Source organism: Rhipicephalus sanguineus, chromosome 8 (genome assembly GCF_013339695.2).
Source record: "Rhipicephalus sanguineus isolate Rsan-2018 chromosome 8, BIME_Rsan_1.4, whole genome shotgun sequence".
NCBI classification, from domain to species: Eukaryota; Metazoa; Arthropoda; class Arachnida; order Ixodida; family Ixodidae; genus Rhipicephalus; species Rhipicephalus sanguineus.
Window position 1 is genome coordinate 166,265,521 of NC_051183.1, and position 27,773 is coordinate 166,293,293.

The 27,773-nt window shown below is 48.1% G+C and overlaps 1 protein-coding gene across 2 annotated transcripts in view; it reads right to left on the reverse strand.

The window, feature by feature from the left end:
• LOC119402461 (USP6 N-terminal-like protein) overlaps positions 1 to 27,773 on the reverse strand; it is a 234,042-nt gene that overhangs the window by 106,729 nt on the left and 99,540 nt on the right. For both annotated transcript variants that reach the window (XM_037669618.2, XM_049418653.1), the window contains exons 8-9: positions 18,868 to 18,916; positions 1,295 to 1,360 (exon numbers count right to left, since the gene is read on the reverse strand). In XM_037669618.2, the coding sequence (XP_037525546.1) occupies positions 1,295 to 1,360; positions 18,868 to 18,916 (115 nt within the window). The remainder of the gene's footprint in view (positions 1 to 1,294; positions 1,361 to 18,867; positions 18,917 to 27,773) is intronic.

The window sequence follows — 27,773 nt, forward strand, 5'->3', positions numbered from 1 at the left end:
ATAAGGGTTAAGGTACGCCAAGCCTCGATGGCAAAGGAAAGCTCACCGCTGAGCTTGTGATGAAGCTCGCCAATTATTATGGCTGGGCACTCGAGGCACACCAAGGAAACATTGACGAGATGGATGGAGATGGAGATGCTGTCCTTGCCACTTACTACCACGTGACTTCCACAGATGAAAAGCCGCAACATTCACGGTGCCCAAAGGACGAAGAATCGTGGTGTGCACACACCAAGGCAGTAGCAAGGCAGCAGGCTTCACCTAAGCATACCTCCCCAAACATGTTGCTGAAGCCCTCCTTCCAGTCTACACTCGCCTCTCAGATCGAAAGCTGTTGGAGCACTGTCAACGAGGCAAAACTCAAAATTCAAATGAGAGCCTCCATTCAGTAATCTGGTCGCTTGTGCCAAAAACCAAACACGCCTCACTCTTCACAGTCGAAACTGCTGTTGCTGAAGCAACCATCCGGTTCAATGCTGGAAAGAAACATGCCTCTGAGGCCATTTTGAAGGAGCTGCATTTGAGTCCAGGCAGCACAAATGTTGAAAGGTGTGTCGAAAAGGACCAGCGGCGGCTAGTCGCATGTAACAAGAAGCTTCAGGAATGCCATGAAGAGGAGGCGTGTGAAAGAGAATGATAGTGATTATGTGCCTGGTGGCTTATAGAGCAAGGAGGACTCCCATCTGTTGCTTTTTAGCCGCATGAACAAACCTATATTAAGCATTCAAACTTCTTTTTGAGTTTTCTCAAAAGTCGTTTTTCGCTTAAGTGCTGTGCCGTTTCCCACAGTATCTTTTGATGTTGTTGTCAGATTTCTATGATTCTTGTTGCAATTGTAAGCTTATGAGTTCCTACACACAATAAAACAACTAAATTATAACATCAGTAATGATCAAAATTTTTATCGGCTGATAAAACTGATATAAATTCTGGGGTTCCCAACCATCACGTAACAGATTGCAATAACTTTTATACAAATAGAGCTAAAATTACAGTGATGGCATAGTTGTGATCCCCGATTGTTCTAGAATATGCCCATACAAAACTTTATGGGATATTCCATAATAAAAGTGCAGAAAAATTGGGCAAATTGATTTTTCATAATATATTAAGTATCTCAAAAACTACTTCAGATAAGAAAAAATGGATTGCATATTTGCTTTCAGCAGGTTGAAATATACTTTGCCAAAAAATTTCATTTGTATGCATAAAAAATAAAAATTTTGTTTTAAAAGGCTAGAGTGTCCCCTTCTACATGATATCAATGTAAGACACGATGCCGTGCCATGCTTACCTCTTCATTCATGTACATGAGCAGGAGAGCAGCAATCTGACTCATTCCCTGGCAATAGCCAACCTCCTGCAAAGAGAAAGAAAGTGGCAGCACTGAAACAAAACCCAGGCTTTCGCTGTCTTTGTATGTTGTGTGGCTTTTTTCAAATTGTATGCTTTGCAGCACGCATAGACACTGTTCATCACACACACTCATGTCATAGACCTGCCCGATGCCTGTAGTTTGCATTACCTGTCAATCCTAATTAAAAAATTAAAAATATTTTGAATTATTGAAATTCTATTGTACTTCATTAGCATTTCAGCCATTCCTTAGAAAAAATTATACCGGAAATTTGCATCAGTCTCGCACAGTTCTACATTAGTATATTAAGTGTTGTATTGGACTAATACAACTTCCTATTGGTTGCACCTATGATTATACAAGGCCAATAGGCCCTGCGTATTAGACTTGCTAGTCTCAGAGGCTGTCCTGCTCATTTATTCATCTCTATTTGCCTCAAGATCTTTGAGTGGCACCCTCTCGCGTGTGATGTCAGAGAGTGGACTTGGGTGCCGCTCTTCGCGTGCACGCTCGCTACGTGAAGGCTGCACGACGCTGCCGGTCAGTCTGTCCTGCTCGAGTTATTGAAACATTAGTGGGCAAGTTCATAAAGCAATTTGTACTGAATGTTCAAGCAATATGCCCAGCAAAATCGAGTGGAGTTGCGATCACGAGCACGTTCAGTGTTGATTGCTCTTTGTGTCGTCTGCTAGCCATCAATGTGCATATCTGCATGAATGGCGACGTTTTCTTTTCGCGACTGTTCTATGGCCGTGGCGCACTCTTAATGACTTTCCGGCCCGTTTTCGATCGCTGACTTCAGTGTTCGGGCCTCGGCTTCCGTGTCTGCGTTAAAGCGCAATATACATATACTGCGTGCTGCGCGTGTTCAGTTGCCAAGCCTGCTCCTTCAGTTCAATTCCTTTGTTCGGAGTTCTAAGCGCATGAGAAACGACATGTGATGTCATTCAAATAAATTAAATGGTCGTTACAGGTGTGGCGAAGCAATTGGTACTGCTTAACGGTTGCGCTCTCCAGCAGCTCCTAGTGGGTCGTCCTCTTCTAAACGCCGCTCGCGCTCGGAGCCCGTGGCTTTGCCTTGACTGTCGCCATAGTGCATTGTCGCTGAGTGCCGTCCAATAAACAGCTTAACAAATTGGTGGAGGTGCTGTGCTCCCATTCAATGCCCCTGGAGCTTCGTTCCCGTACTCTGCCATCTACCATGCCTCAAGACGCCGCTCAGCAAACGCCGCCTCCCACACCGACCACATGTCCCGGTGTCCCACGCATCCGCGATCCACCTATCTTCACTGGCGCCGATGGCACCGACGTGGAGGACTGGCTGGCAATTTACGAGCGCGTAAGCGTACCCAACAAATGGGACGAAGCAGGCAAGTTGAGCAACTTGGTCTTCTACCTCGCGGGAGTAGCAAGCTTGTGGTACAACAACCACGCGTCCGATTTTGCTACTTGGTCGGATTTCAAGACCGCCGTCATCAATGTTTTTGGCCGCCCTGCAGTTCGTAAGCTGCAAGCAGAACAGCGCTTACGCGAACGAGCTCAGCAGGCCGGTGAATCTTTCACCAGTTATATCGAAGACGTCCTGGACTTGTGTAAGAAAGCCAACGGCACCATGTCCGAGTCTGACAAGATCCGGAACATTATGAAGGGCATTGACGACGATGCCTTCACCATGTTGCTCGCTGAAAACCCTTCCACCGTGGCCGAGGTCATAACACTGTGCCAGAGCTACGAGGAGCTCCGCCGGCAACGTTCGATGACCCGTCGCTCTCCATCACGCGACGAAGAGCTTGCTGGCTTGGCGGCCATACCTGACCAGGCCACGCTGCTGGCAGAAATGAAGGCATTCGTGCGCGAGGAAATCGCACGCCAGTTCTCTCTCCTGGCCTTCGCCCACCCGCCGCACGTTCAGCAGTCGTCGTCGACGACCCTTCTTCCTCCCATCCGCCGAGCGATTGAGCAGGAAATCGCAGAGGTGATGCCTGAGTACCACCAGCAACCTCCGGCTCCTGCGCCACAGAGTTACGCTCAGGTTGTCGCCAGGACGCACCAGGCTATCCCTGCGGCTGCACCGTTGAGTTACGCCGAAGCCGCCGCTAGACCTCCGTCCTTCGATACGGGCGTGCCGGCTACGTATGCTGCCGTCATCCCTAGGCACCGACTGCAACCCACCTTGCAGTCATTTCAGCAGCCGCCCCGTCAATCGCATCCTGCGACGTGGGCGGGACCTGCCCCGGCGAACCGATGGCGCACACCCGACAATCGGCCCATCTGCTTTGCATGCGGTTATGCCGGTCACGTGGCCCGTTACTGCCATCGCGTGCAGCCGCCTCGAGTCGCGTCAACCACCACCAGCCAGTCCAGCCGTGCATTCTACGACCCGCCTATGCCGCCGACGTCACGTCCAGCTCCATCCAATCGCCGCTCTCCGTCTCCACGCCGTCGCTCACTGTCACCAATGCGGCCACGTTCTGTCGCACGAGAGCAGGAAAACTAGTCGTCGCAGTCCACGAGGCAAGGGCTGCGACGCTATCGAACTGTAAAAGCCCTCAGCGAAGTCCATCGAATGTCATAGACGTGTTTGTGGACGGTGTTCGCGCATCTGCCCTTGTCGACACTGGAGCCGCCGTATCCGTTATGGACGCAAAACTTAGCCGCTTACTTCGAAAAGTGACGACGCCACTTTCTGGGATGTCCCTCCGTACCGCCAGCTCCCAGAGTATTAGGCCTACAGCAGTATGCACTTCTCGCGTCGTCATTCAGGACGTTCTGTACGACGTCGAGTTCATCATAATTGCTGCATGCTCCCACGACGTCATCCTGGGATGGGATTTTCTCTCCCGCCACGACGCCATAATTCACTGCGCACCAGCCGCCCTCGAACTCTCACCGTTCTCACATTTGACGCCGGCAGACAGTCCATCGGCATTCACCAAGACCCTCGTCAAAGACGATACCAAAGTTCCAGCAAACTCGTCGACGGCTGTGCCAGTTTATTGCGCCGGTCTCTGTGACACAAGTGCACTCCTTTCGCCATCTGACCGCGTTTGCACTAGGAAAGGTTTGCTGGTACCTTTCGCGACCGTGCAAGTCACTCGGGGTAGCACCGCTATTTTTGTTACCAACCCATCCCCGCACATTGTTACGTTGGTGCGAGGGGAATGTCTCGGCAGAGTGGAGCCCCTCGAAGACGAACAAGTTCTGGACGCACCCGATGACTCGCACTGCACCAGTTCCCGTACCATCAGTGCCGTTTCCACGTCTGATTCCTCACCCGCGGATGTATTTGGTCCCTCCATTGCTGACAACCTTACGTCGGCCCAGCGTTCCCAGCTTCTGTGCCTGCTGGAAGAATTTCGTTCTTCTTTCGATGTCGAGCAAACTTCCCTCGGCCGCACGTCCGCTGTTACGCATCGCATCGACACTGGCGCCCAACCACCACTGCGGCAACGTCCATATCGCGTGTCTCCCACAGAACGTCGGGTAATTAATGAGCAAGTGGACGATATGCTTCGACGCGACGTTATTCGACCCTCGGACAGCCCGTGGGCGTCTCCTGTTGTTCTCGTTGCCAAGAAGGACGGTTCTGTGCGCTTCTGTGTGGACTACCGAAGGCTCAACAAGATCACTAGGAAGGATGTTTATCCACTGCCGCGAATCGACGACGCGATTGACAGCCTCCAAGGAGCAGAATACTTTTCATCTCTCGATTTGCGCTCGGGGTACTGGCAAGTACCCATGGCTGATGACGCTCGACCGAAGACAGCCTTTGTCACGCCCGACGGCTTGTACGAGTTCAACGTCATGCCGTTTGGTCTGTGCAATGCGCCCGCGACCTTCGAGCGCATGATGGACACCGTTCTGCGCAACTTGAAATGGCACACGTGCTTGTGTTACCTGGACGACGTCGTCATTTTCGCTCCGGACTTCTCCACGCATCTTCAACGTCTGCGGCATGTTTTGACGCGTTTGACCAACGCCGGCCTCCAAATGAACCTGAAGAAGTGCCGATTTGCAGCACGGCAGCTGACAATCCTAGGCTACGTCGTGTCCAAGGACGGAATCCTTCCCGATCCGGCCAAGCTTCGGGCCGTGGCCGAATTTCCCAAACCTACGTCCGTCAAAGAACTGCGCAGTTTCGTAGGACTGTGCTCCTATTTTCGACGTTTCATACGCAACTTTGCCACCATCATATCGCCGCTGACGAAGCTCCTTGCAAGTAACGGGCCCCTACATTCGTGGTCATCCGAATGCGACGACGCGTTCGCAAAGCTCCGTCGTTTGTTGACGTCTCCTCCCATACTACGCCACTACGACCCTACGGCCCCAACGGAGGTACACACGGATGCCAGCGGTGTAGGCCTCGGTGCTGTTCTTGCGCAACGCAAACCAGGGTTCCCCGAATATGTCGTCGCCTACGCAAGTCGTACGCTTACTAGAGCCGAGACCAATTACACTGTCACGGAAAAAGAGTGCCTGGCGATCATCTGGGCCCTTACAAAATTTCGACCTTATTTGTATGGTCGCCCATTTGATGTCGTCACCGATCACCACGCACTATGCTGGCTGTCGTCATTGAAGGATCCCTCGGGCCGTCTCGCCCGTTGGGCACTTCGCCTGCAAGACTACGACATCCGCGTGCTGTACCGCAACGGACGTCAGCATGCTGACGCCGACGCCCTCTCGCGCTCCCCCTTGCCTGACGACAATGCCTCCTGCTCAGTGTCTCACACTGCTGTTTCTTCTATCGATGTTCACACCATCGCTACCGAGCAGCGCAAGGATAAATGGATCGCTTCGCTAATAGACTTGCTCACTGATCCGTCGACAACACCAACCACTCGCGCGTTGCGTCGTCAAGCCCACCATTTCGCCATTCGTGACGACCTACTGCACCGGCGCAATTACAACGCCGACGGCCGCCAGTGGCTACTTGTGATACCCCGAAGTCTGCGTGCTGAAATATGCGAGTCTTTCCACTCTGATCCGCAATGCGCGCACTCTGGGGTATCCAAAACTTACCACCGCATTCGACAACGATACTTCTGGCGAGGGATGTACCGCTACGTGCAGAAGTTCGTCCGCTCCTGCCTCGATTGCCAACGCCGAAAACCTTCAACGCACGTGTCACCAGTCGGTCTACAACCATTACCTTGCCCTAACCGTCCGTCTGGGCGCGTGGGCATCGATTTGTATGGCCCACTTCCTCTGACGTCGGCTGGTAACCGTTGGGCCATCGTCGCCGTTGACCATCTAACGCGATACGCCGAAATCGCTGCCCTCTCAGCGGCTACAGCGCGTGATGTTGCCTCCTTCCTGCTACACCGATTCATGCTGCGTCACGGTCCACCCCAGGAGCTTCTCAGCGATCGAGGCCGTGTCTTCTTGTCGGAAGTCGTCGAAGCCATTCTCAAAGAGTGCCATGCTGTTCATCGCAAAACTACTGCTTACCACCCGCAGACGAATGGCCTAACCGAACGCTTCAACCGCACGCTCGGCGACATGCTCTCAATGTACGTCGCCGCCGATCACACAAATTGGGATGCCATTCTGCCCTTCGTCACCTACGCCTATAACACCGCCCCTCAGAGCACTACTGGTTTTTCACCCTTCTTCCTGTTGTACGGAAGGCACCCGTTGCACACCATTGACACGATACTATCCTACAAGCCGGATCCATCTGATTGTGCGCCTATTTCTGACACAGCCAGGCTTGCTGAAGAGTGTCGCCAGCTTGCAAAGGCCTTTACAACGCACGAACAAGAGCGGCAGAAGAGCCTTCGCGGTGGCACCACCACTTCTGAGTCCACGTTCCTCCCCGGAGCGCTCGTATGGCTCTCGGTCCCTACCACTGCAACCGGCCTCTCTTCAAAACTACTGCCAAAATACGAAGGCCCTTACCGGGTCGTCGAGCGCACGTCCCCGGTCAACTACCTGATCGAACCCATCGAACCAGCTTTGGACATGCGCCGTCGAGGGCGCGACATAGTCAACGTGGAGCGCCTCAAGGCCTACTATGACCCACTCATAGTAACGAGCTGTTAGGTCGCCGGACGGCTCCCTTTTCGTACCCGGGGTAATTGTGGCGAAGCAATTGGTACTGCTTAACGGTTGCGCTCTCCAGCGGCTCCTAGTGGGTCGTCCTCTTCTAAACGCCGCTCGCGCTCTCGGAGCCCGTGCTTTTGCCTTAACTGTCGCCATAGTGCATTGTCGCTGAGTGCCGTCCAATAAACAGCTTAACACAGGCAACAACCTTTCATTAAATCTAAGTTTTCAGCAGCTGCTGTGTAAGCGCACCATAAGTACTTGAAATTTAAACAAGAAGTAAAATGGTTGAGAGCATGAGTCAAAAGGGGATGCACGACGGTGATATGAAATAAGTCAATTGCCGATTTTCCGGACATGCTCGAAAATTTGGACGCTTTTGCAGCACCGTCACTAGCCCCGTAGATGTCAATGTATAGGCCTCCCAAGCTCGGCCAGGGGGCGCTGTGTCCAGGCCCATAGCCGGGGGGGGGGGGTCTTGCAGAGGCGTGTTTCATTTCGATTAATATCGACGCCTGATCATGCACCGTGTTCGCTTATTCGAATGTCGCTTTTCGACAGCTCGCTTGGTCAACTTCATACTATACAGGGGCGTAGCCAAGGGGGGGGGGGGGTTCAAACCCTCGCCGAAAATTTTCAATTTTGCTTGCGTATATGTACACGCACACAAACAAACGCACGCACGAACATACATAATGTATGGTTGGACCCCCCCCCCCCCATCCCCGAAAAAAATTTCTGGCTACGCCCCTGATACTATACAATACCCACTGGGATCGCGCATGTTTATGGTTATGCCGAGATTTGTGCCCGATGATAAGCGCATCTGAATTCGCGAAGCCATCAAAAATTTAATTGTCACCTTGGTTCTTTTTTGAGCTCGTTTCCAACGTGGCAACTATATATTGCCCGCGGCTCACGCGCATGCAAGGCTTTTTATTACGTGCCGAACGCATGACATTATTACGAGGCACGCCGTGGTGGATTAATTCGGATGAATTTCGGCCACCTGGGGTTCTTTAACGTGTACATAAATCTAAGTACGCCGGTGTTACTGCATTTTGCTCCCATCGAAATGCAGCTGCCGTATGCGTGAATCGAACCCATGACCTCGATCTTAGCAGCGCAACACTTCAGCATGCTAAGCAATCACGGCGTGTCGCATGCAAGGCCAATATAAACGCTCAGTGCAAACATGCACCTTAATTCTGTTTGCAGTGAGCCGCGATGGGAAATTTACCGCAATCAGCTGAATAAAACACTTGTAGTACTCACGGTACAGTATTTAAACTATAGTGAATTAAGCCCACATGCTCCGCCGCTGTCACATTACAAATCATTGACTTGAAAAGCCACTACGCAATCTCGAAATGTACAGCAGCTGTCTATTTGCTGTAGCTTTAGTTCACAAACGCACTTCCCTTTCAAATGAGCATGATCATCATGTTTCTTCCCGTTAATAGTTCGTAATACTGTGTACGACAAAGATTGCGTCAAGGTGACAAGACCACGAAAGCATTGCGGCGAACTGCCATAATCCACTCTTGACGCCTCTGCTCCTCACACTGCTTGCATTGGAAACGCTAGAACTTGACGGGCAGTTTTCAGCTCTTCGTCATTTTTAAACTTTTGTGACAGTTCACAATGCAGCAGCACTGCGTCCCTGCTTTCCAGTACGACGAAGGAACGGCACCCACAGCGTGAAAAATGCGAGATAAAACCCCCGGGGAGTGCGTTCTCCGCGCGCGATGGAAATACCAAGCGAGCGCGATCCGTCCGAGCTACCGGAGCTTTCCCCTCTCTCCGCTGGGGCGGCCGAAGGCGCTGTGCAGACTTGAGCGTTGGAGGCCTATAAGAACATCTGAAATTTCGGACGCTGAAACTCTTCGGCGTCTGAATGTTCAAACTTTCTGCCCAAATTGCGGGTCCGAAAGGCATTAATTGAAGACCCCACCTTTGCCGCGTCTATCAACTCGTAGGGTCGAACCAGCGCTTTTGCGAGTCTAACAGTTTGCAACAGTAGCAGAGTCCGAAAGTCAGCTTTGCTGCAATGCGGAAGTGTTATGGGGTGAAGCTGACCAGAAATTCAAGGGGGCCGTTATCACGACGGCGCACGGCGCTGTGATAGCGGAAATGAACGGAGGCGTGATGACGGCAGGTGGCAAACGCGCCAGTACGGCTTAATCGCTGACAACCCTTGGTAGTTGCATATGTACTGCATGCATTTAATTGGCAGGAACCCTAACGCGCCGCGCCACCATTCATGCTCTCTCTTTGTGCGAGACCGTTAAGTGCTCCGCGCAGACGCGTTGCCTTCACGAACGAAACCAGCTCGCCATTGCCGCGCCCGTGTGCGGTCAGGATCACGAACACTTTCATGACAAATGCGTGCGTACGGTACAGCAACAGTACGGTGACGGTGTCAGCTTAGTTGGCGTTGTGCTGCACACAACTAGAAATGATCGGCTTCACACGGCAGCAAATGCTGCGTATCGGTGGAGATTCGGCGATGTGTGCGCACACGCATAGGGGAAAGCCAGACGAGTCGTTCGCTTTTCCGCCACAGTCTTTGTGTTCTGCATCATCGTTTCCGAACGCTCCATGCGAGAGAGGCGTAATCTAATCCGCGCTTTGCTGGTATCAGCGGCGCTCATCATGATATGCAAATTTGCAAGTGGCGGTTGGCACGTAGTTAAGCGGGGTTCGCAGCAGGTACAGAATGTATTTGCAATAGCCTGGGCGCGCACCAAAATGCTTGATAAGTGTACTAGGAGGCATTAAAGCTATTTCGGGCGTAGCTGTGGCGATTCGACCGCTTGAGCGGAATAAAAAAGGATAAATTCGTTTTTTTCGGATTGCCCGATTTTTCGGACGATTTAGGGAGTCCAAAAAATCGGATGTTTACTGTATTGGTAGGTTGTGAGGAGTTGTTTTTATTTTATGCAACATGTTTTAATCCCTAAGTTAATACACCGACGTTTTCTGACTCGTTCACAGTCGTCTGAAAGTACCATATGCTGAAAATTTAGTGTAACCATACTAACGTAGATAAATACAAAGCTTTCACAATGGAAAGTCATAAATAGGATGTATTTGCAATAAAATAGTGTAAATCACTCTCAACGGTCGTCGACTCCTGATAGGGCGTGGTGCGATCACTGTACTAAAGACTCGCAGGGTCCCTGATGCATTTGCCTAAGATGACTCGAAGGCAAAAGCCATCTTCTTTTTCTTCAGCCGATGTAGTGTTCCTTCCCCGCCCCCCTACGAATGCTTTCTGGACGTAACATGATTTTGCACTTCGAAGAGGATCGGAGGCATTGCAAGCTTTCTACACATCACCTGGTTTCACAGTGCCTCGGTGATCGGCCCACCGATCACGGAGGCGATGCAAAGTGACGATGTCATGTGATGACGTCATCATGTGACATGAACTTATGAAGTCACAAATTTTGGTGGTCTGTGACGTCATGGTGACGCTGTCATGTGATGATTTCTTGCATCACTCGTATTGATGCTGATGATGCGGGGCACCGACGGTCAATTCTCGTGTTTCATGAGGAATCTAAGGCTTTCACCTTAAAATATTCCTTAAAATATTCAGTCTTGTTACAGTGCGGTAAAGAGTAGCAATAACCAGCCAAAGGGGCCAAAAGAATGGTGGGAAAGAGCGCTCTTTCTCCTCTTCCTGGACACATTCGCCAATTTTTCCTACTGTTTAGCAAGCTGTACTATCGGTGTCAAATGAAACACGAACAGTGGAGCACGTTGCCCAAGCATTAGGAACTGTATATTGCATGCCGTCCTGTCATCACCATTGACAGGCCAGCACACCCGATTAGGCAGCACTGCACGATCGAAAGCATGAATGTGGCTTACGAGTGACAAACCGCATGAGCGTATCTCTAATCATAACGGTGCAAACTGTACCACGCGCACCACTGCTGGCGCTTCATTCAGAGCCGATAGTATGTGTAACAAGTTTTAATGCGCATCCAATTCACCCAATCTACGCTAGTTGTCCACAATAACAAGCTGGTAGATGAAGTTGTCAATTTTATTTTGTACGCAAATGTTTTGTGCACACAGGTCTACATGACTACAATTGGGAGTGCAGTGTGAATTTTCGTTCAACTGAAGTCTGTTTACACAACACTAACTTTTATTGATCGTGTTTCGCTTCCAAAACAGCGTAGACTCTCTTTGATTCGTTTGGCGAGACGTTCGCACTTTCATGTAAGCTATTTCAATGCCATCCAGCCCAGTGAGTGACGTTACAATTACAAACTCGGGGGGGGGGGGGGGGGGCATGATCCTGACTGCGATGGCTGTGGGTATATAGAAGATACGCTAAATGTTAACGTTTCTTAACCTCCTGTAAAGCTAGCAGCCATCTAAACAACTATCAATAGAAGAAAATACAGCTAGTAGTCGAGGAACGCCGCGTGACGCGAGTGAACTATGACGAGAATGCTGCTGTTCTAGCCAGAGCCTAGCAGACAACAAAAGCCGAATCCCCGCCTTTGCATCACTGGAGCGCCGTTCGCAGCGCCACCATCGGTGGCACACAAGGCAAATTGGTCGTATATAGATTTTTGCTGGTCAGCTAGACAACAATTATTACTAGATTCTGCTTATCTCGCTTTTTTTTTTATGAACACGAAACGCAATGAAAGTGATGTTTAGCATTTATTGTGTGTTATTCAACAACAGGTTTATTACTCCACTTACTCAATGCACATCAGCTGATGCAAAAATGTTAATACAGTTCCCACATGTTTATATCAGGGGCACCCATGAAGGCGACGCACTTCTGCATGACGCTGGCAGTTTTGCTTCACTGACAACACTGCCCACAGATGCTCTGCCACAAGTAATTATTCTAGTATCAGGGAAAGAACAGCACTGTGCTGTTCTTTTCTCCCTTTGTCCACGTTTTTTCATGCAGTTTCCATGATAATGAAATAACAACTTGACCAACAAGTAAGTAGTTCATTGTAAAATAATTGACAGCGCAACGGGTTAAACACGGACAGAAAGAAGAAAAGGACACCGCGCTGAACTCACAACTAAATTTATTTTTCAAAAAGAAAGAACATATATACAGATCAATCAGTCATGAAGACCGAGCACAGGTGCAACAACACAACAGTTAATCGTGTCTTGTCTAACAGATACTTGTATTCTTCATCTAGAAGAATGATTGAAGGATGACTTATGCACTTGCTGTTGCATCTAATAAAAAAGGCTTCGGCTATTTTACGCGTGCGTTGATCGACATGTCTATATTTGATAGTGGTTTTCTGCACGTGGGGCACACATCCACATGATCTACAATGGGATGCCACATGCGACGTGACAGCGGCACCTGAAAGCATCAACTCATGCTCACGTAGGCGTACATTTAGGCAGCGCCCCGTTTGGCCCACGTATTCACTGCCACAATGGAGAGGAATGGCGTAAACCACGCCAGTAGCACAAGGCACATACTTGTGTACATGATTGGTGACACACTCGTTTCCTTTCCCTGGCCTCTCACACAATGCTCTATTTACCCAAGCGCACACATTACCTACTTTATTACGCGCTGAAAACAACACGTTTACGCCATACCGTGCACCAACGTTTTTCAAACCATGCGCGGTTCTGTGTAGGTAGGGAATGACAGCATGCCTCTTTCTCTTGCTAACTTTCGGGGCACTGGGATCACGGTGATGAGGTTTTTTCAACTTAGTTATCAGTTTTTCCGAGACTGAACAAATCACGTCACTCGGAAAGCCAGAGTTTGTACGACAAGCGACCTGGATATCGTCGATGACGTCTTAGTTGTACTAGACACTAACCTTTGCTCTGTACAGGTTGTAAATATTATGAAGGTTTTTAAGGAATGTGGAATGGCTCTGCATTTCACTATGGAGCTGCCCAAAAACGATGAGCTACAGTTCCTTGATTTAAGACTAGCCTTTGACAGGGATCACGTTTGCTGGCACTACCAACTGAGATTCATTAAGCCAATCTGAAATTTTAATTCAGGCCACTCAAAAACTGTAAAAAGAGGCCTCGCGTCAACTGTGCTGGGTGCCGCTCTTCAAAGTCATGCATGCACCTCATGGCGCATGCGTTTGATATCCAGGTCGCTCGTCTTACAAACTCTGGCTTTCCGAGTGACGTGACTTGTTCCGTCCCGGAAAAAGTGATAACTAATTTGAAGAAACCTCATCACCGTGATCCCAGTGCCCCGGAAGTTAGCAAGAGGCATGCTGTCATTCCCTACCTACACAGAACCGTGCATGGTTTGAAAAACATTGGTGCGCGGTATGGCGTAAACGTGTTCTTTTCAGCGCGTAATAAAGTAGGTAATGTGTGTGCTTGGGTAGATAGAGCGTTGTGTCAGAGGCCAGGGAAAGGGAACGGGTGTGTCACCAATCATGTACACAAGTATGTGCCTTGTGCTACTACTGGCGTGGTTTACGCCATTCCTCTCCATTGTGGCAGTGAATACGTGGGCCAAACGGGGCGTTGCCTAAACGTACGCCTACGTGAGCATGAGTTGACGCTTTCAGGTGCCGCTGTCACGTCGCATGTGGCATCCCATTGTAGATCATGTGGATGTGTGCCCCACGTGCAGAAAACCACTATCAAATATAGACATGTCGATCAACGCACGCGTGAAATAGCCGAAGCCTTTTTTATTAGATGCAACAACAAGTGCATAAATCATCCTTCAATCATTCTTCTAGATGAAGAATACAAGTATCTGTTAGACAAGACACGATTAACTCTTGTGTTGTTGCACCTGTGCTCGGTCTTCATGACTGATTGATCTGTATATATGTTCTTTCTTTTTGAAAAATAAATTTAGTTGCGAGTTCAGCGCGGTTTCCTTTTCTTCTTTCTGTCCGTGTTTAACCCGTTGCGCTGTCAATTATTTTACGATGAACATCCACCAACTAGCCCAACTTGCAATTCTATTCTAAGTAGTCATTCGTTGAGCAAATAGCTCTGTTGACCACTCGGAGATTATTTCCCTGAAAAATAAGCAGCCGTAATGTATTCAATGCAAAGCCAGTAAACAAACAATGCCATGACTGGCTGATAATAGAGACCACCATAATTGCTGAAGCCAGCTGAACATGAAGACTTTGTCAGTCTTGCATCTTCCTTTAAAATAGATAAGTACCGTATATCCTTGTGTAATGGCTGCACCCAGAACTTTGTTAAAGAATCCCCCCCAAAAGACGTACATAAGAATTACCTGTGTGTTTAATTTTTTTAGAAGGTTTGCAGTGTTATCCGTTATGTGGTGCAAGAATTCCAATGTTTTTTTTTTTTCCTGGAGCAAGACAAGGCAGCCATGCCAAGATTTCGGTGCCTCCAGGTAGCAAAAGCACAGCCCGAGATTTAGCGGCTTCCTCCGAGGCACTGCCCTTTACAAAACAACACTGACTGGACGGCTGAAGAAGGCATCTCTTGTGGACGTCCGCCACTGGATTTTCGAACCACGGCATGGGGTTGTCTTCTAGACAATGTAGAGCAGCTTCAGGGTCACGGAATGTCAAACTAATTCAATGGAACGGAGGACGACCTCTCCTGGGACAGAGGCATGTCTGAGGATGTGATGAGTAAAGAGGACGACTGTGAGGAATAACATTTTTGCAATCGCGTAAAAGTGACAAAGGTTCTTTTTAGATTCTACCAGTACAAACAAAAAGTGAAAAAAAGAAGTGTCCTTTTATCTGTGTTGGCCACACCTGCGATTTTCCCTCCGAATCTGGGAAAAAACCTGCAGCCGAGTATATACGCTAGTGATATTAGAGTTACAAACTGAATTTACTAGACTTCTTTGTGCCCATAAAAGTTAATATAATTATTGACATCAAAGAGTAGCACCACATAGCAGAGAAAACAGCAAGAAGAAAATACAGTTTCATACAGTGTGTGTATACATTGGCAGCTGCCCTGTCTAGACGAGGAGCGGGTGTCTGTATTCGTAAATGACCTGTGTGTTTTTAAGAGGAATCAACTGTGCTATTCAGGGTTACAGCCTGTGCAACCTCCTTGGTGAAATATAATAATTGGACAGTGTCATCTGTAGAAGATAGTGCGACATCAAAACTAATCAAGGAAGCTGTCTTCATTCCTGAACTACATTGTGGCTCCATCAGTGCTACTTGAAGTGTATTATTTTGCCAGCACTGATTATGTGCCATTTCCAGATTGTTTATGGTTCTGGTGCAGTGTTATCCTTTTCCATATAGTGCAATTGGGCATGAATGTTGTGTCTAGTTTATAGGCCTAATACGTTAATACTGGATTTCAATTTTGAGCTTAGCTGCTTATTGTGCCTCCTAATCGTTATGGCGGGCCAGCGCTTCACTTCTCATTATGGCAAATTATTTTTGGCCAGTACATATTAGGTTTGTCCTTGAACAAGTTTGGTCGTCACATTGTTCAAGTACTGCCAGTTTGCAACATAATGAAGGCCATTTTAGTGGTGAAGCTAAAGTCGCTGCATTTAAATGTTTGCATATAAATGGGCATTTTTCATGCGCAGGTTTTCAAAACCATTTCCTTAAATCAACATCCCAAAGCAGTGGTCAATCTAAGGTCTAGGAAATCGGGACTGCTGACCTGGTGAAGACCTCGGAAGGGAACATGCAGAAATATGTGCTTGTCACTGAGCTTAGCATTTCCACTTGTTTTTCTGCATTTGCTCAATTCAGCAGACATTTGCGACACATACTTGAGGCAGTTTGTCGACCATTATGTACACATTTCACTGCTGTAAGGCACCATGGAACTTAAGGGATTGACAACAGATTTCTCTCGACCCAGTTTCTTATGGCGCAACAAAAAGCTCACCCTTCATAGTGCTTGTAGCTGCAGCGGTCCATCCCAAAAGAACGTGGTTATTTTATAAGCAGTATTTTTCAATCTGAAAAGCCTTTCAAGTGGATGAAGGCATCCTCCAGCAATGCTGTGAAGCGACAGCTATGTCGACAGGAGTGAGTGAAACTGTGGTTAACCACCTTCACATTGACATTTTCAACTGTTTTCAATTATAAAAAGCAGGCAAAATAAGTTTCCTGAACGCTCGTTGTCACACGAGGTCTCTTTACTGTCTCGTGAGTCAGGTGCTCGTGGCCTCCGTGATTAGCTCCGGCAATGCGTTGCCAGAGCTGATCACAGAGGCCACGAGGCGCCCTTTGTACTTCTCCAACTTGTCGACAGGTGCCAATAGGCCCTCAGCTAACAATGTTCATGCTGCCGCTCATGAGCATCGGGTCATACATCAAGCGTAGGTGGCGCCACTGTTCTGCTCAGTACAAATGAAGGCATATCTGCACATTTTAAGTTGGAAAAGATTATAGTAAAAAGCGTGCTGCATTTCAATGCTAATATAACAGACAATTATTAGCGTGCACCACTAAAAGGTCATGTGATCGCCAACAAGTGCATCTTCACTTTTTTGCTGCGAGAGGCACTCAAAAGAAATTTTGAGTGAATAAAAATATAAATCCAAGTTTAACGAGAAAAACAGGGTTCGTTTTAGCCTATACAATAGACAATTTTTCCATTAGTGGGGTTATCTCAATTCATGTTCCGAGTGGTAGTCTGTGCCTTTAAGGATAAATGTGAAGGTAATTATATTGCATATGTTTTTGTGCATCAGTATGACTATCAGCATTGCAAACGCAGCAGTAACTTTTGCAATAGTATGCACCATAGATTTATCACACTATAGTAAAGTCTGGTTAATTTGTCCCTGATTAATTCAGAAATTCGGTTAATTCGTACGCGCTGTCTGGTCCCGTCAAAAAAGTACATAAGCCTCATTAATTCAGACGTACTTGGTTGCACTTCGATTAATTCAGACAGTTCATGGATCATAGAGGCACGCAGGGCACAGAAGGTTGGTGGTACTAGGGGGTGTCTGAACAGCACCGTCAACAATAACATCTCCAAGTAGCAAGCACAAATATCAAAGCTTTTGGCTTGCGTGTGCCGAAAACGTCGGAAGGCCAGGAAAACGTCAACGCTGTTATGTTTAAGTTATTTTCTATGGTTAATTCACACTTGTTCTCCGATCCTGGCAAGCACATGCATTGTTTGATGGCAACAAACTACCATTAATTTGTCATATTTGGCCACAATCCGATTAATTCGGACGACCTTCAGAGTGCACCGAGCGCGAAGCACTGCACACGTACGATGCAAAAGAGTGAAAACGACACTTGTGTTCAGCCGAAATGAGGTGGTGCAGTCCGCATCACCATCGTCATCAGCGTGGGCTGTACGGTAATGTGCCCGTTTGTGTTTACCACCACATGTAACGCTGCATTGGTTGCAGGCCTGCACAAAAGCATGGTCGCTGTCCTCTATTGCATTGGCAACCAAGGTTTCAGTGGCTGCGGCAGACTGCAGGTTTTCCCGATCAATTTAATCCAAGCACCAGCCAAATTGGCTGGTGCTTGGAATAAATTGAGCGGAAAAGCTTGTAGCTTTGTTTTTGCTCGACGCACTTGAACGGCATGGGTGCTGTCGATGAACGTGTTGACAGCAACTGCAGTTTCTTAGCAGAAATTGTTTTTGGGCTAGTTGGCACATAACGTCGATAAAACGGGGATGCTCGTTTCTTGTGCTTCTCTCTGGTTGTGGTGCTCAGGTTTTCCTCAGACTGCAGTTTCATGCGGAGTGGCAGCGACAAACAGCAGCTTCATTTTCACCCCATGTCACCAGAACTGCGTAGTCTTTATCCACGATTGTGCATCAGCGAGCTAGCTTTCTTTTGCAGCGGCTGCGGCAGGCTGTCACAAACGGTGGTTCTCTCTACTTTGGACACGGGCAGGCCGCAAGCGTCTACGGAACTGCGTGGATGCTTTGATTGCAGCACTCCGTGGTTTCATTTGGACTGGGTACATAGGCGGTGCGCGTGCCTTCAGAACTGTGCAGGCATTGCCCATGATTCCGCAGTTAGCGACCATGGTTTCCTTGGCGGCGGGTGCAGCACTCGGTAGCTTCGTTTTGGTTTGGTGCAATGCGTGCTCAGTGTTGCAAAACTTAAACATGGTGAAAGCTGTTGAAGATTAAAAGGTGTTTCAGACATGGTCCTCGTGTTGGCATAAAACTCTCCTGCTATCACGATGTACGAACAATCTCTTGTTGGTCAATTAGCTAGGCTTTACTGCAGTTAATTCTAATCCATACTACACACGCATTTTTAAGGCTATAAGAACTTTTTTAAAAGGTGCATGAATACAATAAAAGCCTGAATACAATAAAAGCATTTGTGTAAAGTTCTGAATGTGTCTGGAATGAAGATTTCATGCCACTGCTTTCGAATTAAGTTTGAGATGCAGCCAACACGCTGCCTAACAAGGATGTGGGCATTTCAAGAAGGAACACAAGCCAGCAATACAATGCAGAAGCACTAGAAAAAGGGGAGCGAAAAGAAAATAACTCACCGTGTTGTACACAGAGTACGCTGCTAGGACGTGGAACAGGGCTTGCTGTCTGGAAAAGGGTGCAAGAGATCGTTTTGTCACAGCAGCTGAAGGCAGAGCTTCAATGTCAGTGTCCCATGCAAAGCCAGTGGTTCTCAAACCAAAGTTTGGCACTTGTCTTTCCAAGTACAATTCACTCAATAATTTGGCCTGATCTGCATAAGCAAGTGCCTGTGGGAGAGGCACAAAGTTAGGTGGGCAGGTGAGATATCGTGTGGCTGCAGCAAGCACAGGACCGGTCGATTGGCGAAACGTGGGAGAGTTCTGCAGTGGGTGCAGTCAGGCTGATGACGGTGATGCTTAAGCAATGCCACAAACAATGTGGAACCTGCCAATAAAGACGTCCTCTTCCAGCCCTGAATTAGTGTGACGTGTTACTCAACTTTTTCTAAACAAATTTCACACCAGTGCAAAAGAATTTCTTGGACGTGGCATGAAACCACGACTTTGGTTGCCTTTTCCTGGAGAAGCAATTTTGCTCAGGCAGAGGTGGTGCGGGTGTTGAGCGATGTGTCCTTGCAGACATCCAATGCCACACTATCTGTTCCAGAACTAGAAACGGTTATGTTATAAGTAGAGGTGTGCAAATATTTGAAAGTTTTGATATCGGTTGAATACTACATTTGCAATATTCGTGTTCGATTTGAGAACTCTTTTTGAGAAGTTTCAAATATTTAAAGTGGTTCAATTATTCGATCTTTTCGTATATTCGGTGAGTACATATTACTGAAAAGAACTTCCAATTTTGCGCCTTTACAGTAAGCGCATGAGCGGTCGACCAGTGATTACAGTAAAAGCTCGTTGATTCGGCACCCGTTAATTCGGAAATTCGGATAATTCGGATGGCTCTATTGGTCCCGGCCAAAGTGCATGTTCATCTATGGGACCAAACCTTCGTTAATTCGCCAGAATTCGGCTCTGCACCGCTTAATTAGGACAAATGCTGACGGCTGCCGCTACAGAAAAGTGTGGTAAGCAGTGCTGGCACCACTGGAGTGAAACCGAAACCTGAGTGACATTGCCATCGTCATCAACTAGTGGGGGCGATCGCAGCGTCACCGAACGTCGGCGTCTTTTCTTCGTTCCACACTGCCTCCGATGCCATTTTCCTTTGTGTTGTGTCTGCACCGTCTTTTCTTGCGGAGTTCTCTCTTTTTACTTTTTTTTCCCCTTGTGACAGTGTTTGCATGTGAGGCCCAAGCATGCGGCAGTAGCTGCCGATGGCATTGACGAGGTGTCAGCCGAGTCCACCGACAATGACTGCGACGAAATTGTGATTCGACCCCGCGGATCGCGTACTACGTCATCATACGTCACCTGTTCCCGCGCTCCTCCTCCAGTCCGCGCGGACCGATTCGCGAAACGGCGGAGACCCAAATCACAGTTCGGATCAACGGGGATCTTTGGCGAAAAATACAAAAATCCTGGCGGCAAAACGCGTTCGGCTGGCAACCATCAATTTTTTCAATCCAATCCAAGTCGCTTTTGCTGAAAAGCGCGCGCAATACGAAGGAGACGCTACACTAAACGGAACTGTACGCGGCCGTCGGTCTTCTCAGCAACTTCGTCTCAGGGCGACTGAAAATGGACAAACTCATGGAGAGTGTCGCAGGGCCGGCGTCGTACGGCTCCAGATTCACCGATGATGCAAAATATTTCTTTTTGTTGTTGGTGGAGCAGTTTCCTGCTCTGTGGGACCCGAACCGTGATGACTACTCGAACAGTATCCTTCGCTCTACGCTGTGGCAACAAATTTCTGACGAGACGCAAGAGCGGTACCCGGATTGTGGGCCGTACACTCCCGGTATGTTTTGTTTAATATCTATAAGCATCCCGAGAGATTTTTTGGTGAGCCACGGCTTGACCCAGACCGATCGCTTGTGCTGAAGAAAACCGCTCCCCTCTTGCAACTTCGAGAGCAACAGCCATCGCGGCAAAGCGGCGCTTGCGCTGGACGCCCATTTTGCGCAAGGTGACCTCTGCAGCAGAGCTCCCGCGCACGCCTGCGCCGTCACCTATGCTCCTGGTAGCGAGGGTAGGGCCGATCCGTCCACGCCATTCTCCCCTGTCGTGTGAATGCAAGCCGCGGAGAGATCCCAAACACGTCACATGTCATGTGACTGATCCGTCCGCGATCACGTTTGGCGACACCAAACAGAACCCTGCCGTCCTTCCCACAGATATGACCCTTCAGAACCACATCGCGATTGATGACTGTGTCGCCACGACTGGTCTCCTGGCCGATCAAGAAATTATTAATGATGTCGCGACCTCATCGCACCTCACGGGAAGACTCAGAGGAGCTTTTTGATATTAGAGGACGTTTGCCTGAGCACTTCCGACAGTTTGCGTGCTGTTGGCCATTTGGAAGAGTTAAGAAAAATTGTGATGTCAGCCGGAATCTGCGTGAAAACGCAGACGACCATTACAAAATACTTCAGCAAATAAAGGGATGCTTCTACAACTTGATTTTAATGTTTTTCCTGTTCATTCGTTAATTCGGCATTCGGTTCATTCGGATTGCCATCTTTTGGGCTTGTTGGTATACTGAATTAGAAACCATCTTCAGCGCTAGCAGACAAGGACGAAGGAGAGACGACACCACAATGCGCTAACTTCAACACTTTTATTTCCAGGAAACAGCAATCTATTTATCCATGCACAGTGCGCCACCTCATTCTACACTCTAGCCAACCAGAAAGGCCCTCTCCCTATCCAATAGATCAATAGACGGTGCGCTCACACACGTGTCACTATTGCGAGAGATAGCTTGGGCTTCAATAATCTCCCGCACGTCTTTATCTTTGTGCTTCGCCAGAACAGTGCATGAAGCATATAATGGTGCGCAACCGCACTCCAAACAATGCACAGACAAATGACCGTAATTATTCTTGTTAGTAACGTTTAACCTATGCTTGCGAAGTTGGTCGTTAAGGCATCTTCCCGTCTGACCTATGTACTTATTTCCACAGGTCAACGGGAGCTCGTATACTACCTCTTGTACACAGTCCACGAGGGGATCGCGATGGTTTTTGGAACATCCTACAGCGGGCTTACGATGCGGGTCTGTTAGTCGACATATCCTGCCCAGTTTTTCGGGCGCAGAAAACACTACTTTAATGTCCACACGATTAGCCATTTTCTTCAGGTTATGCGCCGTTCTGTGCAGATAGGGCACTACTGCCACTCTGCTCTTACTCTTCGCCTGTGTGTCCGGGCGGTTAACGTCCAAGCGGCATCTTTTAAGAAGACTCTCGGCAACAGACACCTGTACCGACTCCGGAAAACCTGCTGCCGATAACCTCACCGATTGATTCACTAGACTCTCATGAACCTTAAGACTCTCCTGCCACCATAAGGTTCATGAGAGTCTAGTGAATCAATCGGTGAGGTTATCGGCAGCAGGTTTTCCGGAGTCGGTACAGGTGTCTGGTGCCGAGAGTCTGCTTAAAAGATGCCGCTTGGACGTTAACCGCCCGGACGCACAGGCGAAGAGTAAGAGCAGAGTGGCAGTAGTGCCCTATCTGCACAGAACGGCGCATAACCTGAAGAAAATGGCTAATCGTGTGGACATTAAAGTAGTGTTTTCTGCGCCCGAAAAACTGGGCAGGATATGTCGACTAACAGACCCGCATCGTAAGCCCGCTGTAGGATGTTCCAAAAACCATCGCGATCCCCTCGTGGACTGTGTACAAGAGGTAGTATACGAGCTCCCGTTGACCTGTGGAAATAAGTACATAGGTCAGACGGGAAGATGCCTTAACGACCGACTTCGCGAGCATAGGTTAAACGTTACTAACAAGAATAATTACGGTCATTTGTCTGTGCATTGTTTGGAGTGCGGTTGCGCACCATTATATGCTTCATGCACTGTTCCGGCGAAGCACAAAGATAAAGACGTGCGGGAGATTATTGAAGCCCAAGCTATCTCTCGCAATAGTGACACGTGTGTGAGCGCACCGTCTATTGATCTATTGGATAGGGAGAGGGCCTTTCTGGTTGGCTAGAGTGTAGAATGAGGTGGCGCACTGTGCATGGATAAATAGATTGCTGTTTCCTGGAAATAAAAGTGTTGAAGTTAGCGCATTGTGGTGTCGTCTCTCCTTCGTCCTTGTCTGCTAGCGCTGAAGATGGTTTCTAATTCGGTTAATTCGGACATTTTTTCCGGTCCCGTGAATTCCAAATGAACAACCTTTTACTGTGCTACGACTTTGGCGCGAGTGCAGTGATGCCTACATGGATAAGCATCGGAAATACACGGGGGCATGACGACGGCTACCAACAAACGCACCGCGGCACTTCTCGGCGACAAGCCTATAAACGACAAGCATCTTAAGGAAGCTAAATCATGAACTGCCTGCTTGGCAATTCGTCAGCAGCTTACATCAGCTGTTGCCGCTGATATAAGTGTACTGCGCGCTTTTAAGAACAGGTGACAACCCAAACAGGCCGTTCACTGCCGTGCTTTTGTGCAGGACCGCTTAATTAAGTGTGTGTCACTTGCAGAAATGAAAGCAGCTCGCCGTCGCCGCATCGGCCTGAGAACGTACTCGCCGCACTTTTGCTCGGTCCAGTGCTTTCCGAGCACAGAGAAATCTTGCTGCGTACTGGCAAACGCACACGTACGTTACAGCAAACGTCTCTGCACTTATCTGGGTGAGCTTAGCAAGCGACACGCTGCACACAACTAACTAGGGACGCTCGGCTCTATGCCACAGAGGAACCACGTCCCATATGTAGCTGCAATGGTTTCCGCTAACTGATCGCCGCACAAACGTACGCGCAAGCATCGACAAAAGCTGCACGAGTCATCCGTCTGCTGTGTAGCGATGTCAGCCACTATACTTGGCATAGTTTCGAAATAATTCGACGTAGTGGGCACTTTCAGAAACTTCTACTGTGGCGTCATCCCATATATTTCTTTCTAGCTAGCTGCGGCGCACGTCAGGCAAAGAATATACATAGTTTTCACATGACTAAAAAGACAGGGCGTGCAAACACGGACACAAGAAAGAAGTCAGGACACCACAAACGGCGTTTGTGGTGTCCTGACTTCTTTCTTGTGTCCGTGTTTGCACGCCCTGTCTTTTTAGAATGAATACTTACCAACAAGCTCAGCTCTCTGTTATTCTAAGTTTCACATGACGTCACAGACAGGTTCTCTGTGCTGGGTACCTCAACAAGATGGCCACCATGACTTTTTATTAGGGATGGGCGAATATTCGGACGTTTCGAATATTCGAACGAATATTAAAGTATTCGAATTCGGTTCGATACGAATTTATATTATTCGAAATTTCGAAGTATTCGAAATGAACGAATATAAGTATGTTTGACCGCGCATAACCCCCTGCAAAGCTGGTTTCACTGCAGCGTCGGGTTGCTGTACCGTGAAACCACCCTGCCAGGGGAAATCTGCACTGCCGCGAAGCCACACTTCAAGGTTAAGTGCACATATTTTTTAAATATTAACAGCGTGTTATATGGGCTTATATGCGCTAAGTACAGTAATTTTTACCTTTTAACGTATTGTACCACTTATAACTCGCACCCTACTGCTATTCAAATTTTGATACCCCCCCCCCCCCCCCTTCAAGGTTTCTTCCACTTCATTTCAAACCAAAGAAGTGACATTCACTCATGCCTAGTTCCAATCCTTAAAAATATTGTGCAAGGGTCATGAAGAAAATGCTCAGTTTTTCTTAATAATATGTGGTGAGTACTATTCGAACTATTCGATTCGAAATTATTCGACCAAATCACTATTCGCTTCGGATTCGCTTCGAACCTCAAATTTACTATATTCGCCCATCCCTACTTTTTATCTCATTATAGAGTGTCAGTGCGGGGGAGGACACACAGTCGTTTGGTCCCCGCTTTCTTCTGTTCGACAGCTGCGCCAAGGGGGAACACAATGGAATGCGAGGGGGCACCGGCACTAATTTGATGCTACCGTTTGTTTCTCCACGCATTCGAGTAAGAGTTCCATGCAGCATCTCAACCAGCTAGTACTCCAAGATGGCGACCACGGTGGCATCAATGAAAACTATGTACAAGGTGTAGTTGCGCTGCATTCGCCTCAGCGTGCCTTTAGAATCCATCAAAAGCGCATCACGCCCGGGCGTATCGTTCGTGCGATCTCGCCAACCTCACTGCTTCGCCAGCATCAGTTTACTGCCAGCAGCAACGAGTGCACGAAGGCGTCCTCGAAGTGGCAAAATAACGCGCTCGCCGCCGACACTGCATTTTGAACAGGAGTTGTGGCTCCGTAAACTCCGACAAAAAAGGTGTATTTGGGGCGTCTTTTTGCCACCCAACAAAAACGTCACCTATCTCGTGGGCTTTCCTTGCGTTATCGCCGTGCGCCCGGTACTTCCCGGTCATAAATGACGTGCGGCTATCAGCTTGACATAGCGTTTGTGATAGGAAATAGCCAGCGTGCAATTTTCGAGAAAGGAAAGGCGAGCAACCCAGATGATGAGCGTTGTGTGGCAGAAAGACGCCAGATACTCCCGTTTGTCTTGGACTGTCGACTGGTGATAACAGGGGAGAAAATATATATATATATATATATATATATATATATATATATATATATATATATATATAAGAAAAAAAAACAAAAAAAAACAATAAGTTCGGGGTGGGGGGGGGCTCTTGTGCCAAAACTCCCGAAACCCTGACATGATGATGACAGTGGGGGAATGCTGATCATTTGTGACCAGCTGGGGTTATTTATTGGTTGTTGTTACATTTCACCCCTTCATAATGCAGCCGGGCAGAAATCAACCCAGCGTCCTCTTACTCACTAGTACTGTATCACGCCACAGCCACTAAGCCACCAAGGCGGGTGCAAGAGCTTTTTTTTTTTTTTTTGTAATACAGTGCTGCCACATAAAGAAACGGAAAGAAAAAAAGTTTGTTCAACATGCGAATCGAACCTAAGCCATTAAGTCACAAGCTCGACTAAATATAGCACAGTCATGCACTTCCTGGCAAGCACAGATGTTCTTTTGTGCAGAGAGAGAGAGAAGTAACTTTATTGGCACCCGTCAAACGGGGTAGAGGCGTCAGCCTAAACCCACACTCATCCTCCCTAACCGTCGACCGGGATCCCTTGGGACGTGGCGGCGGTTAGGGCGAGACCGATGACTTGCCGTTGAGCATTTTCCTCTTCGTTGAGTAGCAAGGACTCCCAGGACTCTCTGCATCTGTCTGGCTCATCAAAGTTAGGACAGCTCCAAACCATGTGGACTAAGTCCGCTCTACCATCGCAATGCCTACACCGACGGCTATACACCGAGGGATGCCACTTGCTCAACAATTGCGGGTTTGGAAATACCCCTGTTTGTAACTTTCTCCACATAACTTCCTCACTTTTTGAAAGGTTCTTATGCGCTCTCGGGTAAGTCTTACGCCCCAGCTTATAATGGTTAAGGATTTCGTTATAAGTGCTCAGTTCGTCAGTGGTCTGTAGGGGTTCCTCGCTTGGGGATGTTGTCGAGACAGCGCTGGAATCCCGGAAAGTGAGACCTCGGGCCAGCGCGTGCGCCTTCTCGTTCCCTCGCAAACCCTGATGAGCCGGTGTCCAGATTAGTGAAACCTGCTCCGCCGGGAGCTGTCCGACGGCTAATATGTGTACAGCTGTGGCAGAGATCCTGCCCGCATCAAAATTTCTGATTGCAGATTGTGAATCACTAACAATAACTCTCACATTCTTTTGAGTCAAAGCCAGCGCAATGGCGACTTCTTCCGCCTCTGTTGCTCCTAAATGTCTGACGCTGCAGCACGAGGCAGGGCCTCCGTTTTCGCGTGTAATTACGGCTACGTATACTTTGCCTTGCTTGTATTCGGCCGCGTCCGTGTAAATCACATCTTGCCTGCCTTTCAGGCTTTTCTGCAACGCCTCAGCTCTGTCCTTTCGCCTGCTCTCGTGATGCACCGGGTGCATATTCCTGGGCAACGGGAGTATTCTTAGCCTGTCCCTGACTCGCGGTGGGACTTTGCCTGTCTGCTTGGAACACGCCTGGGGCTCAAACCCCAGCCGCTCCAGGATCCGTCTACCAGTCTGAGTGCGCAGCAGTCTCTGATATTGCGATACTGTCGCCGCTTCAATGAGCTCGTCTAAAGTGTTGGACACCCCTAAACTTAAGATTTTGTTCGTTGGTGTGTTTGGGGGAAGCCCGAGAGCCGCCTTGACTCCCTTCCTAATAATGATTTCGACCTTGTCTTTCTCTGCTCTGGTGAATTTAACAGATTTTGTGCTGATAGCATAAAAGTGTACTATTTTCAACATAAATATGTAGTAAAATAAAAGATTACTGGTGGGAAAAAATTACCTCTCTTAATTATTCGGTATTCGATTCGTATTCGAAAATTTTGATATTCGCACAGCCCTATGTGTTATAAGTGGTCTGACCTGTAACCAAGTTTCCCCAAGTTGATAGATGATGACTTACATACAAATGAGATTTTAACAACTACTGCACCGGTACCAATGCTAGATTTACCAAACAGAAGATGTCCTGGTGTACGATCTTTACTGAAAGAGCTTCTTAAATCATAATTTGATTGTTTACCCCCTCTTTTGCATTCTGTACATAACCGTGGTGTCTGTATAGTATTTTTTTTCCCACCTGTTTACTGCAATATGTCTTTTCTAACACAATACTAATTTAACTGTCTGTTGTCATTCCTACTATAGTTGCACATTTACATTCCTCTTCAATTCGATGTTCAGGAGAAGTACACACTAATCTGGGTGTGCCTGGACTATACAGTAATAAAAATTCTACTTACGACATAGTGACTCAGCAAAGTTGAGTTTTCATAATAATAAAAATGATAAGGAAACATCCTAAAGGAAG